Source organism: Zootoca vivipara, chromosome 6 (genome assembly GCF_965207765.1).
Source record: "Zootoca vivipara chromosome 6, rZooViv2.hap1.1, whole genome shotgun sequence".
Lineage (NCBI taxonomy): Eukaryota > Metazoa > Chordata > Lepidosauria > Squamata > Lacertidae > Zootoca > Zootoca vivipara.
Window position 1 is genome coordinate 69272591 of NC_142589.1, and position 19121 is coordinate 69291711.

The 19121-nt window shown below is 44.7% G+C and overlaps 1 protein-coding gene across 1 annotated transcript in view; it reads right to left on the reverse strand.

Moving 5' to 3' along the window:
- Positions 1 to 15956, reverse strand: part of LOC118086739 (IgGFc-binding protein-like) — a 70170-nt gene extending 54214 nt beyond the window's left edge. Inside the window, exons 1-9 of the mRNA XM_035118732.3 lie at positions 15824 to 15956; positions 13936 to 14024; positions 12691 to 12729; positions 11977 to 12107; positions 10067 to 10348; positions 3233 to 3370; positions 2854 to 3013; positions 1269 to 1684; positions 272 to 836 (exon numbers count right to left, since the gene is read on the reverse strand). Coding sequence (XP_034974623.3) covers positions 272 to 836; positions 1269 to 1684; positions 2854 to 3013; positions 3233 to 3370; positions 10067 to 10348; positions 11977 to 12107; positions 12691 to 12729; positions 13936 to 13975 — 1771 coding nt within the window. The 5' untranslated portion in view covers positions 13976 to 14024; positions 15824 to 15956. The remainder of the gene's footprint in view (positions 1 to 271; positions 837 to 1268; positions 1685 to 2853; positions 3014 to 3232; positions 3371 to 10066; positions 10349 to 11976; positions 12108 to 12690; positions 12730 to 13935; positions 14025 to 15823) is intronic.
- Positions 15957 to 19121: the final 3165 nt, after the last annotated feature.

Genomic DNA, 19121 nt, shown 5'->3' on the forward strand with positions numbered 1-19121 from the left:
ACACACACACACACACACACACACACACACACCTGTTCACCCGAGGAAACCAGGGGCTGCCTTCTTCTGGCCCTCTCTCATAAGATAGCAGTGGGAAACCTATGGCCTCCCAGGTGTTGTTGAACCCAAAGTCCCTTCAGCCCCTAGAGAGGCTGCATTTAGCTGCTAGGCCTCAGGCTCCCTACCCCACCAGGCCGTCCTCGCAACAAGCCTAGACTGGAAAACAGGGGCTCAGAGGTGATTGTCACCACAATTATTATTGTTGACTCACGACAAAATTCATCCGATCTCCACTGCCCAACTGTGGCGTTTGCTGCCTGACAACTTCCAGCATAAATATGGAGAAATTCGCACAGTACCGTCCGATTGCCCGCAGATGTGCAAAGATCATACGTGCAGCTTTCCATAAAGCTGGAGAGAGGCAGAGCCTTTGCACAGTTTGCAAAAGGACCCGGAGATTCCTTCAGGATGCCGCAGTACTCTGGGCTGGAAAAAAGAGCCAGTTCAGTTGAAGGGCAGCTTGGCAACTCTTGGGTGTCCCCACACTGGTCCTCCGCATAGTGCACCTGCCAGCTTTTAGCAAACAGAGCTGCTGATGCCGCGAGGGATCGGTTTGGAGTCGAGAAATCATCAGTGGGGTTTTCATTCAGGGTTCCACAGAGGCCACAGGTGGCATTATGGTAGCTGGCAGGAACAGCAACCTCCACATGTTGACTCCCCTTGTAGGAAATTTCCACCCCTAGATCAGTGGCTATCGTAGTTGAGAATCCACTCTGATGCACTCGGACCTTGCCACCAAGGAGGGTCACAGGAAGAAGGCTCTTGATTCCATTGATCTAGAAGGGGGTTCAGCAGAATAAAGCAGAGTTAAAAGCCATAGCTTAGCTCTGGCTAAGATTGTAAGATTGTACTTAAGAAAGTGATGCTGGTGTTTAAAGCCCCACATGATAACAGTTCTGGATAGATCTGAGATCTATCCAGACAGACATCCGAGATCTGAACTCATGGAATTATGGACACTATTATGTTCCTGTATCTATTCCAGTATTCACCTGCAAAGAAAGCAGGATCATAGCTCAGTGTGGTGCAGGATTCATAGGCTAGCTCAGGGGTAGAGAATCTGTTTTGCAGATTCCCTTGAGCGAAAATGGTGTGGGGAGAGGGGAGGCTGCAAAGAGAAAAAGAAAAATAGTAAATAAGGGAAGAAGAGCAGAGGGAAATCTGGAGAGTTTAGGATTTATCTTGGCTGTTGAATTCAAAGCACTTACCATGACATGCCCAGCAGAATTGGCTATTACAGCAATGTCCTGTCCATAGACCATCATGCGCAAGTGCTCTATCTGTGACACTTCTGGGGTTTTCCCTGAAATCCCTGCTTCCACCCGATAATACTCCAGGCTGCGGTTGTCTGAGGGTGCACACATCTGAGACAGCACATAAACACAGTTGCCTTGGAACTGATATAGTCGGCCATCAAAGGTGGTGTAGTGTCGCCCACCTAAGGCGTGGCAGGTGGCCTTATGGGTGGGCCGGCACACATGGTACCAGGAATTCGGCTGGCAAATCTCATCTGCAGAGCACCCACTGGCCTGGCACGTCACCCTGGGATCTTCAGACGTGCACTGGCACTTCTCCTCGCAAGCTGATTCAGTCCAGAAGGTGGCACTGACTGGCAGGAAATTAGCTATCAAGACAGAATGCAAGTCATAAGCAACTTAAGTGACCAGAAGGGATTGTGCCAATAGCTTGCGCAAGAGCATTCTGGTTTAATTATAGTCACATTACAAACCCAACTGAAGCAATAGCCAATGCAAACCTCACACATGAGGTTAGAACAGCACATATTAGTCAAAGCAGGAAAGAGATGCTAAAATTTAACGGCAATAAGATGGATATACAGAAAATCTGCCTTATACAAGGTCCACCTAGACAAGGCTCTCCAAGACATTTCTGCCTTCATCTGGCCACTTCACTGAAGATGTGAAGCATCAGCTGTACCACCGACCGATGACCCTTCCCTTATGGCAGAGGTGGGGAACCTCCAACCCACAGGGCAACTAGGCCTGCTCATTTGGCTCCCAAGGGAGTTGGGGGCAAGTCAAGGCACATCCACCTGTCCTACACCTGATGCCATATATGATTTCAGGTGTGTGATAGGTAAAGACATGAAAGGACCCATGGCTGTTAGTAGGCACTGCCAATCAGCTGATTGGTGACACCTGCAAAGCCCTGGTGGTCAGCTGACTGTCCATGCGGTCATAAATGGGTCACCCAACATTCTGACATTGGGTGATTGATAGCTGGGCAGGATCATCCATGGCAGGGGGATAAGGATCTGGCCCATTATCTGGATCCAGTTTCCCTACCCTAGGTCTTACCCTGTTGCCATGCTGCTGTCTGCATGGCTACCAACAGGTGGTGTTGCAAATCACAGCATGGTGGCACATTTCTGAGAGCTGCTGGTGTCCAAGGAGAAGGGGCGCAGAGGAGGGAGACAGAGGTAGGTGGGCAGGGCACAAAACAGGATTAGGCAACTGCCCAGCTACCATCCTGCTATGCTGCCTCTTCCTTGCCCTCTGCCATTACCATCCTGCCATTTCCCTCTTCCTTGCCCTCCACCTCTGATCTGAAACAGCATCCTTGGAGTGAAGCAGGCAGTATAAGCAGGAGCAGTGGGAGGAGGTCTAAGGGAAGTGGGTGAATTTGGTGAGGCCTGGGAGGACAGGGGTTGGTGGGTGTGGAGCTGGTAGCAAAGCAGATGTTCTATTCTTCCCTTACAACTCTACCCAAGATTTTAGAAGAATTTGATCTGAATCCTTCATAGCTCTTCTAGATGAATCGCAATCAACATACCTTTGTAAACACAGCCATTTGGCACTGCAAAGACATCCACCTCAAAGATCCAGCGCCCAGGGTCCATGATGTTACTCGTGGAGCTGACGTTAATGATGTTTGGAGTCCAAGATCCAGGGATGTTGAAGTAGTTGTTTGCATCCCCATTGTTAAATCCAGCCTAGAAGAGAGAAATGGAACATGAGCAAAGGATGAGAGTTCTGCTCATGTGTCTCCAGAATACATGGTTTGCTAGGTAACTTCACTTCCTCCTGGTGACATAACATACAGTGAACTGCTGAACTGGATCAACCAGATCATCTACCTTCATCAATCAGGTGCCCTTTTGATGTTTAGGACTACTACTTCTTTTCAGCATGTAACCACAGGTGGGACTTACCTGAGCAGGTGTGCCCTCCAAGCCGGTGTGAGCATCTCCACCACTTGCCTGCCCTGAGATCCACTGGATGTCCTGATAGTTCAGTATAACGAAAGACAGTTTACCATTGGAGGTTAAAACAGCCTGGAATGTGTTCACCTATACAAAACAGGTGTCAAATGTGGGATATGTCAGTCTCATGTAACCAACATGCTTAACTCTAATTAATGCATTAAGGAGTTAAGGTAAAGGTAAAAGGTAAAATGACCCCTGGATGGTCAAAGGCAACTGTGGGGTGTGGCACTCATCTCGCTTCAGACCAAGGGAGCTGGCATTTGTCCACATACAGCTTTCTGGGTCATGTGGCCAGCATGACTAATCTGCTTCTTGCACAATGGAACACCATGATGGAAGCCAGAGCGCGCGGAAAGGTTGTTTACCTTCCCACCGCAGTGGTACCTATTTATCTGCTTGCAGTGGTATGCTTTCAAACTGCTAGGCTGGCTGAAGCTGGGACAGAGTAAGAGGAGCTCACCCTGTTGCACAGATTCGAACTGCCAACCTTCCAATTGGCACGCCCAAGAGGCTCAGTGGTTTAGACCACAGCACCACCCACGTCCCTGCTATTAAGGGGTTAATATCATAGAGTAAGTAGTCCTGCCAGGCTTAGCTGGGTCCCACATCCTCACCTTGGAAGGAAAGGTTACCAAACTCTTTGTTCTTTCTCTTTCACTATGTGAACCCTTTATGTAAGGATGTCTAAGCTGAATGCTCCAAGCTTAGACCACATGGCTTTAGCAAGCCATCTTTGTGTTTCTATACAAATAATTTAGAAGTATTAACCACTTTTTGAAACTAAGTTGTGCTGCCTGTCTTTTCTAGCTGCTGTATGGAAAAGCGCATGAATCTGACCGTCAAAGAGTTTGTAAATAAACTATTTTTAACTTGTCAAATGTGTTTTTTATGCTAAGTGGGAAACTTTAAAAGAAACTTAGAAGGGGATATTTTAAATGTCAAATGGCCTATATTTCCACACTTTAGTTTGGTGTATGTTTTGTTATTTTAAATCTCTGCTGGGACTCTCTCACCAAATAACACTTGCCCCAAACTTGGATCTAGGCATCCAGGGAATTCGCCTTTTATTCTCTAACCCAATTACTAAAAACCAACACCAAATGCATGATCAATGGGTAATATCAGCACCCTCTTCCCTACAGCAGGTGTATAATGACTGGTTGTCTCTCATATCCATATGCTTTGCACTTTTTCCTGTATAATGTGGAATAGCATCAGCAATAAAACTCGGTACCCAGAGCAGAGTTTCTGTGAGGCCACAGCTCAGTGTTAGAGCTTGTGTTTTGCATGCAAAAGGTCCCAGGTTCAATCCCTTTATATACAGGTAGAATAATGCAACTGGAATGTAGATGGGTACAGCTTGCCTTTCAGTGGTCAATTCCTTCTTCTGAAGCTCCCTAATTTACCCATGTACTGTATAAGAGGCAGAGGAGCATCCATAGCGTAAATCCACCTTCCTGGATGGTGAGGTATGTATTGTTTATAGCTTCTCTGGCCACTCCCAGACAACCCGTTTATTGAGCAGTTATCCTGGTTTGTTTGCAGGGAGGTTAGACAAAGTTGGCTAATCAATGAGCATCCAGTCTCATTTGTTTGCGGGAAAGTAGTAGGAGGATCCCCTTCATGGATCAATGCCTTGTCGTGGCGAAGGGGCTTGAATAACTCAGAGAAGCTATGAGCTATGCCATGCAGGGCCACCCAAGATGGACAGGTCATAGTGGAGAGTTTTGACTAAACGTGATCCACCTGGAGAAGGAACTGGCAAGCCACTCCAGTATCCCTGCCAAGAAAACTCCATGGACAAAGACAACAGGCATATAAAAGTTATGACGCTGGAAGATGAGCCCCTCAGGTCGGAAGGCGTCCAACATGCTACTGAGGAAGAGCGGAGGACAAGTACAAGTAGATTCAGAGCTGATGAAGCGGCTGGGCCAAAGCCGAAAGGACGCTCAGTTGCGGATATGCCTGGAAGCGAAAGGAAAGTCCGATGCTGTAAAGAAAAATATTGCATAGGAACCTGGAATGTAAGAACCATGAGTGGAGGTAAGCTGGATGTGGTCAAAAATGAGATGACAAGAATAAATATCGACATCCTGGGCATCAGTGAACTAAAATGGAAGGGAATGGGCGAATTCAGTTCGGGTGACTATCATATCTACTACTGTGGGCAAGAATCCCGTAGTAGAAATGGAGTGGCCCTCATAGTCAACAAAAGAGTGGCAAAAGCTGTAATGGGATGCAATCTCAAAAATGACAGAATGATCTCGATACGAATCCAAGGCAGACCTTTTAACATCACAGTAATCCAAGTTTATGCACCAACTACCGGTGCTGAAGAAAGTGAAATTGACCAATTCTATGAAGACCTACAACACCTTCTAGAAATGACACCAAAGAAGGATGTTCTTCTCATTACAGGGGATTGGAATGCTAAAGTAGGGAATCAAGAGATAAAAGGAACAACTGGCAAGTTTGGCCTTGGAGTTCAAAATGAAGCAGGGCAAAGGCTAATAGAGTTCTGTCAAGAGAACAAGCTGGTAATCACAAACACTCTCTTCCAACAACACAAGAGAAGACTCTACACATGGATATCACCAAATGGGCAGCATCGAAATCAGATTGATTATATTCTCTGCAGCCAAAGATGGAGAAGCTCTATACAGTCAGCAAAAACAAGACCTGGAGCTGACTGTAACTCAGATCATCAGCTTCTTATAGCAAAATTCCAGCTTAAACTGAAGAAAGTAGGAAAAACCACTGGGCCAGTAAGATACAATCTAAATCAAATCCCTTATGAATACACAGTGGAAGTGAGGAACAGGTTTAAGGATTTAGATTTGGTGGACAGAGTGCCTGAAGAACTATGGATGGAGGCTCGTAACATTATACAGGAGGCAGCAACGAAAACCATCCCAAGGAAAAGGAAATGCAAGAAAGCAAAATGGCTATCCAACGAGGCCTTACAAATAGCGGAGGAGAGGAGGCAAGCAAAATGCAAGGGAGATAGGGAAAGATACAGGAAACTGAATGCAGATTTCCAAAAAACAGCAAGGAGAGACAAGAGGGTCTTCTTAAATGAGCAATGCAAAGAAATAGAGGAAAACAATAGAATGGGGAAAACCAGAGATCTGTTCAAGAAAATTGGAGATATGAAAGGAGCATTTCGTACAAAGATTACCATAATCAAGGACAAAAGTGGTAAGGACCTAACAGAAGCAGAAGACATCAAGAAGAGGTGGCAAGAATACACAGAGGAATTATACCAGAAAGATATGGAGGTCTCGTACACCCCAGGTAGTGTGGTTGCTGACCTTGAGCCAGACATCTTGGAGAGTGAAGTCAAATGGGCCTTAGAAAGCACTGCTAATAACAAGGCCAGTGGAAGTGATGATATTCCAGCTGAACTATTTAAAATCTTAAAAGATGATGCTGTTAAGGTGCTACACCCAATATGCCAGCAAGTTTGGAAAACTCAGCAATGGCCAGAGGATTGGAGAAGATCAGTCTACATCCCAATTCCAAAGAAGGGCAGTGCCAAAGAATGCTCCAACTACCGCACAATTGCGCTCATTTCACACGCTAGCAAGGTTATGCTTAAAATTCTACAAGGCAGGCTTAGGCAGTATGTGGATCGAGAACTCCCAGAAGTGCAAGCTGGATTTCGAAAGGGCAGAGGAACCAGAGACCAAATAGCAAACATGCGCTGGATTATGGAGAAAGCTAGAGAGTTCCAGAAAAACGTCTACTTCTGCTTCATTGACTATGCAAAAGCCTTTGACTGTGTCGACCACAGCAAACTATGGCAAGTTCTTAAAGAAATGGGAGTGCCTGATCACCTCATCTGTCTCCTGAGAAATCTCTATGTGGGACAAGAAGCTACAGTTAGAACTGGATATGGAACAACTGATTGGTTCAAAATTGGGAAAGGAGTACGACAAGGTTGTATATTGTCTCCCTGCTTATTTAACTTATATGCAGAATTCATCATGCGAAAGGCTGGACTAGATGAATCCCAAGCCGGAATTAAGATTGCCGGAAGAAATATCAACAACCTCAGATATGCAGATGACACAACCTTGATGGCAGAAAGTGAGGAGGAATTAAAGAACATTTTAATGAGGGTGAAAGAGGAGAGCGCAAAATATGGTCTGAAGCTCAACATCAAAAAAACCAAGATCATGGCCACTGGTCCCATCACCTCCTGGCAAATAGAAGGGGAAGAAATGGAGGCAGTGAGAGATTTTACTTTCTTGGGCTCCTTGATCACTGCAGATGGTGACAGCAGTCACGAAATTAAAAGACGCCTGCTTCTTGGGAGAAAAGCAATGACAAACCTAGACAGCATCTTAAAAAGCAGAGACATCACCTTGCCGACAAAGGTCCGTATAGTTAAAGCTATGGTTTTCCCAGTAGTGATATATGGAAGTGAGAGCTGGACCATAAAGAAGGCTGATCGCCGAAGAATTGATGCTTTTGAATTATGGTGCTGGAGGAGACTCTTGAGAGTCCCATGGACTGCTAGAAGATCAAACCTATCCATTCTTAAGGAAATCAGCCCTGAGTGCTCCCTGGAAGGACAGATCGTGAAGCTGAGGCTCCAATACTTTGGCCACCTCATGAGAAGAGAAGAATCCTTGGAAAAGACCTTGATGCTGGGAAAGATGGAGGGCACAAGGAGAAGGGGACGACAGAGGACAAGATGGTTGGACAGTGTTCTCGAAGCTACGAACATGAGTTTGACCAAACTGCGGGAGGCAGTGCAAGACAGGAGTGCCTGGCGTGCTATGGTCCATGGGGTCACGAAGAGTCGGACACGACTAAACGACTAAACAACAACAACAGTAGGAGGATGTTGCATCAAAGCAACAGTTATCTCACACCCACACTACCCACTGCATTGTCTGGTCACTTTCCTTAGCACAAAAGGTCCAATATTCTGGGGAAGTGGATTTCTTGCACAGGACCTCCCCATCAACTACAATTGCACAACCAGAGTTTTGCTGGTATGTGATTGAATCCCAAACCATAAACAGCACATTCTGGAAGCACCCTATGATTGAATGGTTTGTCGCGTGTATATGAGAAAAACAAACATGAATTTAAAATTCAAAAGCATTCATTGCATTTGTTTGGCCCTTAAGGGTGTACCATTGAATTCATATGGACAATTTTTGAATGTGTACACGAGTGGGAGTGGCATCTTCCTCCTTTATTCCAGTGAATATTGTTTGCTTTTAGACTGCGGTTAACTGGAGCAGAAAGCAATAAGCCGTCTACTTACAGTTCCCTTGATTTTGTCAGCTGGTAGAACTATTACTCTGCTCTGTAATCTGGTCACGGTGTCCCAAGGGTTTAAAATTCTTAACCAGGCATTTAATCAGGATTTATTGTGACTTTTATGGCACATTAAATACATGCCAGGTTACAGTTAAACACAAGTAAAGCAGGGCCCAGGTTGCAATGGGAGAAAACAGCCTTTATTTTCACCAGATGAAGACGGCGTTTTCAATAAAACCACCCCTTCCTTCCCACCCCTCCTCTTGTAATATTTTTTCTGCTTTTTTCTTTTTTAAAATAAAGCCTTATTATAGGCTAGAGCTGGGTGCTATGGAGTGAGTATTACTGTAGCGTTCAAATCAGGAAAGGTTTGAGCAAGAATAGCCAATGTGGAGTCTTCCAGAAGTTGCATGGCTAATGGTCAGAAGAAGAAGAAGAGTTTGGATTTGATATCCCGCTTTATCACTACGCAAAGGAGTCTCAAAGCGGCTAACATTCTCCTTTCCCTTCCTCCCCCACAACAAACTAGGGATTATGGAAGTTGTAGTCCACTGACATCTGGCAGGAGCCCCTTTGGTAACCCCTGGGTTTGCAGCTGTTTGAACCAAAGTTTGAGATTTATTCATTGGCCACCTGAAGTTCACAGCAGATGGTGACACTAACTGTGCGAATGCAATTAATGTTCATCCATTTTGTTGCATCAATAGCAGCTGTAGGAAAGCCTGGGCAGCCATTATATTTGCTCCATATTGGATCCATGGAAGTGAATGGTTTAGGGCAGGCATCCCCAAGCTTCGGCCCTCCAGATGTTTTGGACTACAATTCCCATCTTCCCCAACCACTGGTCCTGTTAGCTAGGGATCATGGGAGTTGTAGGCCAAAACATCTGGAGGGCCGCAGTTTGGGGATGCCTAGTTTAGGGCCAAACTAGAAGGGATGTTAATTGTGGAAATGCAATCAACACACCTTTTTTGGTTCTGTAAGTAGCAGCTGCAGGGGAGACTAGGATAACCAGGTGCAAAAATGGGACAGGGCTCCTGCACCTTTGATAATTATGCCAAAAAACGGATTTCAGCAGGTGCATCTGCTGAAATTCCCTTGGACTCAACTATTAAAGGCGTAGGAGCTCTGTCCTTGTCTGCGTCTGGCAGCCCTAAGAAAGACCAAGCAGGGGCATGAGTAATTCTCCCTCCCTCCCTGCTGTGGTCCTGGCAAATATCACAATACTGAATATGTTATTTGCATTTCCAGCAAAGTCTCACATGGTACCACTAGCACATTCCCTTGAAATGCAAATAGCAGTTACAAGAAGAATTTGGCAGGGAGAGAAAAAATTAAATTTCTCCTCCCCAATCCCCTTGGTCCAGAAGCTGCTCAGTCTTCCCCACAGCTGCTATTTGCATGCCAGTGAACTGTACTCAGGCAGCCAGTGTTGTCATGTATACAGCTGTTTTTGGTGTGTTAGTGAAATGCCGTCATGAAGAAATGATCAAAGAATCGTACCTTGGAGGACAGGGATCCATAGAAAGCCACTTGGTCCCAAGTGGCTATGAAGGCCCAGGTAGCCGTGAACTTTTCACTCGGGAAGTAAGTGTTGATGTCACCTGTGACTCTCTGCAGGAGATGCTTTTCTTGACTCTGCCTGTAGTAGACCTCGCCGGTGATGCGGTTATCGACATCAGCCCAAAAGGGAGCGACAAAGGCCCGTCCATCCGTCAAGGGGAAAGGATCAGGAGTGAACTGGCTGACCGGCTTACCAAATGACACCACTCCATTATTGTTCACCTGGGGGGGGGGGCGAGGTAAAGGTCCAGTCCACAATCATAACAACATAACATAACATAACATAACATAACATAACATAACATAACATAACATAACATAACATAACATAACATAACAACATAACATAACATAACATAACAACATAACATAACATAACAACATAACATAACAACAACCCAATGTACTTGGAATAATGCCCTAGCTTCTCTGTTAAATATCAAGCTAGCTAGCTAGCTGTCCCATTCCAAGCACCCTCCAAAGACACAGAGCAGAAAATTACTCAATGTTTCTAATATAGTTCCTCTTCATTAGGGTTGCCATATTTCAAAAAGTAAAAACCCAAAAGCTTTTTCCTAAGATCCAGAACAAAGCGCCACCTTTTGGAAATTCCCCCCGGACGTCAGTTCCGCCTTTGAAATCCTGGTAATGTCCAGGAAAATCCGGATGTATAGCAGCCCTATAACCAACCAGGCCTTTGGCTGATGAATATTCTCCAGCCTTTTACATGTGTCTGTGAGAAGGGGCGGGGTGGAGTATGTTTTTTTCTGTTTTGTTTTACTTATTTACTTATTTCTTTCCTCTATTTTATTCTGTGAACCACCCTGAGATCTTATGATGAAGGGCAGTATGTGAATCAAATTAATTAAGCAAAATAAAATAAAATGTCGTATTAAAAAAATAATGAAATATAATATAGTCCTCCATGCATACTCTCACTTTTCACTAAGAGTGGTCAGGTGAAAAAGAAGACAGGGGCCCCCACACTTTTGATAGTTGTATAGCTGCTCTTCTGTAAGACTCTTAAAGGAGTCCTGGGTTGTTGCAAGGTGTCAGTGGCCCATCTGCCAATATGTAGATCAGAGATGGGGAAGCTGTGCCCCTCTAGGCGCTGTTGGGCTCCAGACCAAACCAACGTGGTCAGAGATGATGGCAGTTGCAGCAGCAGCTAGAAAGACACAGATTCCCCTCTCCTGATGTACCAGTTGGACTATTTGTCCAACACTGCTGCCTTTAGAGGTGTGATCAAGCAACATGGCCATCTCTGATTAGAGCAGGCACCCCCAAACTGTGGCCCTCCAGATGTTTTGGCCTACAACTCCCATGATCCCTAGCTAACAGGACCAGTGGTCGGGGAAGATGGGAATTGTAGTCCAAAACATCTGGAGAGCCGAAGTTTGGGGGTGCCTGGATTAGAGAATCCCCCTCCCTCTGCCAACTTCTCCCCTGATTCTACAGAACGTTTTTTTATTTAAAAAGTAGATTATCCCAGGTGAAATTTTTGTCATCTTTGGAACATCATGGATGGTCCTTGCTTTTTGAAGGAAAGTGTGAAAAAAATTAACCTGCCAGTCCTGGCGTTCTTCCTGGAAGTCTGTGGACGAGATAGCCAATGTGATGCTATGCAAATGTTGCTGGACTACAGCTCCCATCACTCCCAGCCAACATGGCCAATGGTCAGGGATGATGGAAGTTGAAGGTCACCAAGATCTGAAAAGCACCACTACCCCTGGTCTGGGGTATCACAGGCTGGTTTTGCCTTCTAGACAGTTGGGGAATCTCCAGAGAGCTTTCTGCTGTAAATGGAAAGGGCTACAGAGGGTCATGAGAACCATCAGGGTGATACTTACATAAAGAGACTGATACCTCCTGGCGTAAAAGTAGAAGCTCTCAGAGATGGGGATCTGAGGAGATGCCCCGTCATCTGCCTTTGGGGTGGTTCTGTCCTGGTGTTTGGGTCCATACGGGTAGAGCAGTTCGTCTGAAGAGAATCGGGAAAGAAATCGTGAGTAATAGTAGGGAGGAATGTTGTGAATACTACCATGCAATGTCACAGCTTCCAGAAAGAAAATTGCACTTCATTTTAATATTTCAATACAGTGGCCATGTGGAAAAGAGGGCAGGGAAGAACTCCCAGTTTCAGAGACTGGGAGAAGAAAGGAAAGCTGGGAGGGTCTACCACTTTCTGTGAGAGAGAAGAGCTGCATTTGAAAGAGGACTCTGCCTTTTCTCCCCCCCTCTCCCATTTCTGTTTTTATTAGATTAGTTTATTTCATCTTATTGTGTTATGAAAAAGTTTTAATAAAATCTGGGGGGGATCACAAAAGTGTGACCACATCTTCACCTCAGCACATATTAGTTGAGCCCAGTGCAAAGAAAATAAAACACTTCAATGTAAATTGAGGCCCATTAATAGTTGCATAGAAAAGAGAGCCGGTCGTGCGCCGAAGGGCTGAAGCAACTCCTTTGTGATCTGCTAAAACTACTCAAATGTAAAGCAACTAGAGGGCATCACGTTGGGGGAGGCTGTTTGATGGGCTTTGGAGTACTTGAATTCAACTTACCTGCCTCAGCTACTTCTCCCAACAATAGCATCTGTAGTGCTAGAATTAGAAGCAAGTTAGTCAATGGAATTAGCAAGAGCTCAGGCACCTGCTGAACATCTCTAGTGCTATCCCTTTAACTCTAGGCTGCACCCAATCATCAAGAGGTCATGTACCATGCCTGACCTGCATGCCCTATGTTTGTTTCAAGAGTTGTGACATTACCAGGCCCTGTCTCAATGACACCAACACCTAGAGACATCATTAAACCCACTACTTGAGCCTCAGGCTTTGGGCTGCAAAAGATCTGATAGCTTCCTTTCCTACATACAGGGCTTCTCTAGGATTTGAGCTTAGGACCTATCATGCCCTATGCGAGAATCATCCCCAGTGCTGGGGAACCTGCAGTCTGTGGCCCTAATTATGCCTGCCAAGCCTTTTCATTTGGGACGGGAGGTTGTTTTAGGCAAACCACGCCCACCTGCCCTATACCTGACATATACGACCTCAGGTTGAGGGCAGGTAAATATATGGATGAACTGGAAGGGGGGTTGTAGGCACTGCCAAAAAGATGATTGGCAACATCTGCATAGCCCTGCACAGGCGCTGTGCTTTGCAAGCCCCAGCATACCTGCCAAGTTGCTGTCAGAGAAATAAGGGACCGGGCGGAAATAGCAGACCGGAAGTAGCGCTGCCGCCATTTTGGAACTGGGCGGAGCATGCTCAGAAGTGACTTTTGATGCTGCTTTGCCCAGTTCCAAAATGGCCACCGCGCCAGAAGTCGCACTGCAGCCATTTTGGAACTGGGCAAAGCAGCATCAAAAGTCACTTCTGAGCATGCTCCGCCCAGTTCCAAAATGGCCACCGCGCCAGAATAAACCGGGGAAAAACAAAAAAATCCGTTTTTTTCAGCTAGGAACAGCTAGAAAAACGGGGATTTCCCAGGGGAAATGGGAGAGTTGGCAGCTATGAGCCCCAGCAATCAGCTGATCCCCAGGGCTTTCTAAGAACAAGTCACCTGATGGGTTACCTGCTGGCCAGATACACTTCCCCCCATCTGACTATGGCCAACAAGTCAAGAAAATCTCTATCACTTGGCATGCATTGCTTCAGAGCAGAAAAGTCTTATTCATAGCACCTCTAAAAGCATATAACATAGCCCACAATGGCTAATACAGTACTGAACACAGGCTTTTTCATTGGCTCTCTGATCCTTTGGGTAGGCTTGGGGAGGGTGGAATTTTTTGAAGAAGAAGACATACTTACCCAGTGCTAGTTCTGTGAACAGTAGGGGGCGTAGTCTCATTATTCTTACCCTCTCCGTCACTTTTTATAACATGAACTGGGTTGGTGACCTATTAATTAATAAGTTAATTTGGATTTTTGCTTTGTTTTTGCTTGTTCTTTAAAATAGTTCAGTGGCGTACTTGTTTTTTAAACAGCAAGCCCCTACTTTAACCGAAATCCTGGGGTACACTGTGAAAATATAGCATAAGAATACACAGCCAGCAGTCTAAAGCATAGGATGTGATTTAACATAGATCAACCAAAAGATATGGATGTTTGCAGAACTTAAGGATTGTTTTTTTCTTATTCATATCAATAAAACAGTACTAGCCAGTTATAAATGAGTCTTTGTGTTTCTGTCCCTTAGCTAATCACATTTTGTTGGTCAATTTCTCTGTTAGGGCCAGTTTCCAAACTCTCTTGAGTCAATTCAGTAAGGACGTCCCGTTCTGGCATTATATTGTAAATGTTACTTTGAATATATTAATTTAGGCTGCAATCCTCTGGCCATTTTCCTGGGAGTAAGCGGAACTGAACACTGTGGGGCTTAACTCTGAGTTGGACTGCACATTATTTTATATGCTCAGGCTGTAATCTGAATCTTACTTGATGACATAGAAGTTTTACAGTGTGTCCCGACTCAGAGGTAAGTCCCATTGCACTCAATAGGGCTTCAAATTAGATATCAGTAATTATAGTAACAATTAAAGCAATAAAGTAAACTATGGTTGGCACAAACCAGAGTTGAGTGTGATTTGTTTTATTTAAAGTATTGATTTGCCCCTCTTTCCACCTAACTAGAGGCCTCCAAAATGCATCTTGTATTCTTTGCACAAAACCCTTTACAGTCATACCTCGGGTTAAGTACGCTTCAGGTTGAGTACTTTCAGGTTAAGTACTCCACGGACCAGGCAGCGTTTACTTCCGGGTTCCGCCACGCACACATGCGCAGAAGTGATCTGCGCATTTCGCACATGCGCAGAAGCACTCTATCGGCACTTCGCGCACGCATGCTATCGCCACTCGGGTTAAGTACTTTTCAGGGTGCGAATAGCACCCTGGAACCAATTAAGTACTTAACCCCGGGTACCACTGGAAATGTTAACTTTTTTCATCTAGATTACTGTCTTATTTATTTTATAGTACAGTACATTGATTATTGCCTTCATTTTATGGATCAATGGTCTCGTTAGACAGTAAAATTTGTGCTAAATTGCTGTTTTAGGGGGTGTTTTTCATCGTCTGGAATGGATTAATCCACTTTCCATTACTTTCAATGGGAAAGTTCGCTTCAGGTTAAGTACGCTTCAGGTTAAGTACAGACTTTTGGAACCAATTACACTCATACCTTGGGTTAAGTACACTTCAGTTTAAGTTTAAGTACTCCACGGGCCGTCTGGAACAGATTAATCCACTTTCCATTACTTTCATTACTATTCCTAGCTAACAGAGCCAGTGGTCAGGGATCATGGGAGTTGTAGTTCCAAAACATCTGGAGAGCCAATGTTGCCTATGCCTGGTCTAGAGGCAATCTAAATCATCCAAATATTGCCAATGAGTCATTCACAACCGTTTTAAAACTTAGCAGTTTTTCTGTGCGAAATGGAGATGTTGGCTGGCATTCTGATGCCAATGACGTCGTGTGGATGCTCTGGAAAAACCTGCACCCACGAGGAGCCCTGATCGAACAACAAATACACCTCTGGAGGCACCCTCAATCTCCAGATCCAACACTCTAACCACTACACAACATTGCTCCTGGTTAAAAACAGATAAAGCAGAAGACTTTGTATGACCATGTTGTTGGTTTTTTTGCAAGCAAGTTGGAGAATTCCCCCACCTTCTACCCCAAAAGTGAAACCCTTACCAGCCTCCCATTCGTGTTTGCAGAGCAAATCCTCCAGAACGCTTCAGTCACGCTGATCCCTGTTGCCCGTATGGTCTATAGCTCAGTGGGGGATTTATACATGATCTCCCAGTAGGTGCAACTCAGAACAAATCCTGGACGCTTTAATAGGAATGAATAGATTCATTTGTCAACCCAAGCTGCCTTGGGGTATTTAGACAGGGATATATTGTCCTATGGTCAGCCTCCCCTAATGCAGCCAAGCCCAATTGCTGGCAGTCTCAGGGGTATAAATATCAAACTGGGCAGTTTTTAAAAAATAAAAAAATAAAACAATCCCAATGCCCTTGGCAAGGATAAAGGGCAATAACACTGAATTGGGTAGGGAACTGGAAGTAGGCAACAGTACCAAGAAACAAGTGCACAATTATTTTTGTAGTGAGAAAACGTTTTTAGCTTGAGGGCCAAATACTTATTATTATTATTATTATTATTATTATTATTATTATTATTATTATTACCCCGCCCATCTGGCTGGGTTTCCCCAGCCACTGTGGGCGGCTTCCAACAGAATATTAAAAACATGATAAAACATCAAACATTAAAAACTTCCCTAAACAGGGCTGCCTTCAGATGTCTTCTAAACGTCAGATAGTTGTTTATCTCCTTGACGTCTGATGGGAGGGCATTCCATACCCAGGTGCCACTACTGAGAAAGCCCTCTGTCTGGTTCCCTGTAACCTCACATCTTGCAATGAGGGAACCTCCAAAAGGCCCTCGGAGCTGGACTTCAGTGTCCAGGCTGGACAATAGGGGTGGAGATGCTCCTTCAGGTATACTGGCTCAAGACGTTTAGGGCTTTAAAGGTCAGCACCAACACTTTGAATTGTGCTCGGAAACATACTGGGAGCCAACGTACAGGTAGGTCTTTCAGGACCAGTGTTATATGGTCTCAGAAGCCACTCCCAGTCACCAGTCTAGCTGCCGCATTCTGTTCTGGACAATCTTTTAGGGGGCCACACGCCACTGGTGGGCAGGGCCAGAGGCAATAGTGGGCGGAGCAACTAATCTGAATTTTTGCTTTGTACCTTTGTTGCTTTAGACTAGTTACTATTTCCCCTCCTTGCAAGTCAGAAGTATTATTATTGTGCACAGGAGAGAGGCAAATAAGTTGGCAGGGAAGGGGAGGTCTCCACTCAATTGTGTGCAGCAGAGGAGGATGCAGAAGACGGGGAACGAGTGAGGGGCGGGGTGCCCCTCCCAAATATTTTGCTCAAGTTGGTGCTGATGACAGGTAGATTGTCTCCCATAGCTGGACTGGGTTGGGTGAGTGCTTGGCTGGGGTAGAAATTTGCAGTACAGTGGTGCCTCGCTAGACGAATGCCCTGTAAGATGAATTTTTCGCTTAACGAAAAGATTTTTCGAGCGGAGGTTGCCTCGCTAGACGAATTAGTTTTATGAAAAATTCGTCTAGTGAATCATGGTTTCCCATAGGAATGCATTGAAATTCAATTAATGCGTTCCTATGGGCAATTTTCCCCCCAGTGCATTCCTATGGGATTCGCTAGACGAATTTTTCGTTATACGAATTTACCCGTGGAATGAATTAAATTCGTCTAGCGAGGCACCACTGTATTTGACATGAGGTAAAAGCCACTTAGAGGCTGGTGTCAGCAACACCATTTCTTCAGAAACTGTTGCCAAACACATTTAAGCAACCACAATATAGCTATCATTATTCCCTTATGCGCATAATATCCCTTTAATAAACCTACAGTCTTTGCATGAAGTTTATCATGTCTCACTGTGAGTTGCTGTTCATCTCACTAAGCCTTCTATATCAGCTGCCAGGAGGTGGATTAAAAAGAAAGGAAGGAAGATTCTGAATGAATTGACGGCAGCAGAAAATTAAAAGAAGCACAAACACCTAAACATCTGTTTATACAAACGAGGCTGAGGGAACCCGTATCCCTAGCACTGTTTTCAATGTTGTAATTTTAAATTGCCATAGCCCACCCTGGAACCTTGTGATGAAGAAAGGTAGGTAAGAAACAACAGTTTTAAACTATTTAAATTTAATGTTCAGATTATGACTGGGGAAACCAGCACATTTCAAGCATTGTTCAATGAATGTTGCTGTTAAAAGGGAAGAGAAAGAATTATGAAGATTTCTCTCCTGCTAAATATCTCATATTGCTGCTGAAAGGTGCTGAACTGAATTCAGGGTGGTAAAAATAAGAAGCCGAGAGATCTGAAATGGATAGATCCTTCCATTTCTAGCTTCAACTTGCACAGCATCCATGCAACAATGGCCTTTGGATTTCTAAATCTGATGCTGGGGATATTACAGCTGAACATCAAGTAAAGATCAACAGTTGTAGTGTTTTTCCTGGCATGGAGACCAAGTTTCACCTGCTTAATTTCTGAGGTTGGAATGAAGTTCAGCCACATGTGGAATGCTGGTGGAGGGGGGAGTTGACTAGCTTCTTAGAGAAAAATATAATAAAAATCTTGCATAGCTGATCAAAGACTTGGGCATGCCAAGGTAGGTTCCTTCTTCTAATGTGGAGTTTGCATTAGGGTCATCAACATCCTGCCTTACAGAGTACAAGACTCTGTTTGATGGAATCCTCTGTCTGAAGATCTGCCTAGTCTGGTTAATATCAGTTTTCCTCTGTGTTGGTCTAGGAATTGCAACCATGTATGTTTTTATGTATCTCTAAATTGTTTAATGGTGTTTTATGGGAAGTGATTCACAAATCAGACAGTGAATGACTCTCTCCCTCTCTCTATTGTTAAACAATCTATGGCTTTTTAAACTGCATGTAGGGGTTATTGTTTTTGTTACTGTGTTATGCGTTTGGGTGTATTTATATTGCAAGCTGCACTGTGATCAATGGATGGAAGGCAATATAGAAATTCAATTCTTTGTTGTTGTTGCTGCTGTTGTTATTTCTCCTATCAACCCTGTGAGGTAGGTTAGGTTGCTTGTTGGTGACTGGCCAAAGATTCATGGCTGAGTGGGGATTTGAACCTTGGTCTTCAGGACGCTATTCCAACACCCAAACCAAATGGGCTGTCCTTTAAGGGCATGCCTGCACAACTCTGAATGATACAAGAGCTCTGTTGATCAGGACCCTGGCAAGCCTATCCCATCACCCACAGACCTCCACAATGGCAGCATCCAGCCTGGGTTCTCCAGGCAGACTGGGTGCGGATTTCTTGGCTCTTGGAGAGGGCAAGGGAGGAGAGAAAGAGTAGAGTTAACCATTAACAGGCAGTGGGCCTCTAATCCTTTTCCCCAGGCGGATGTGTCATC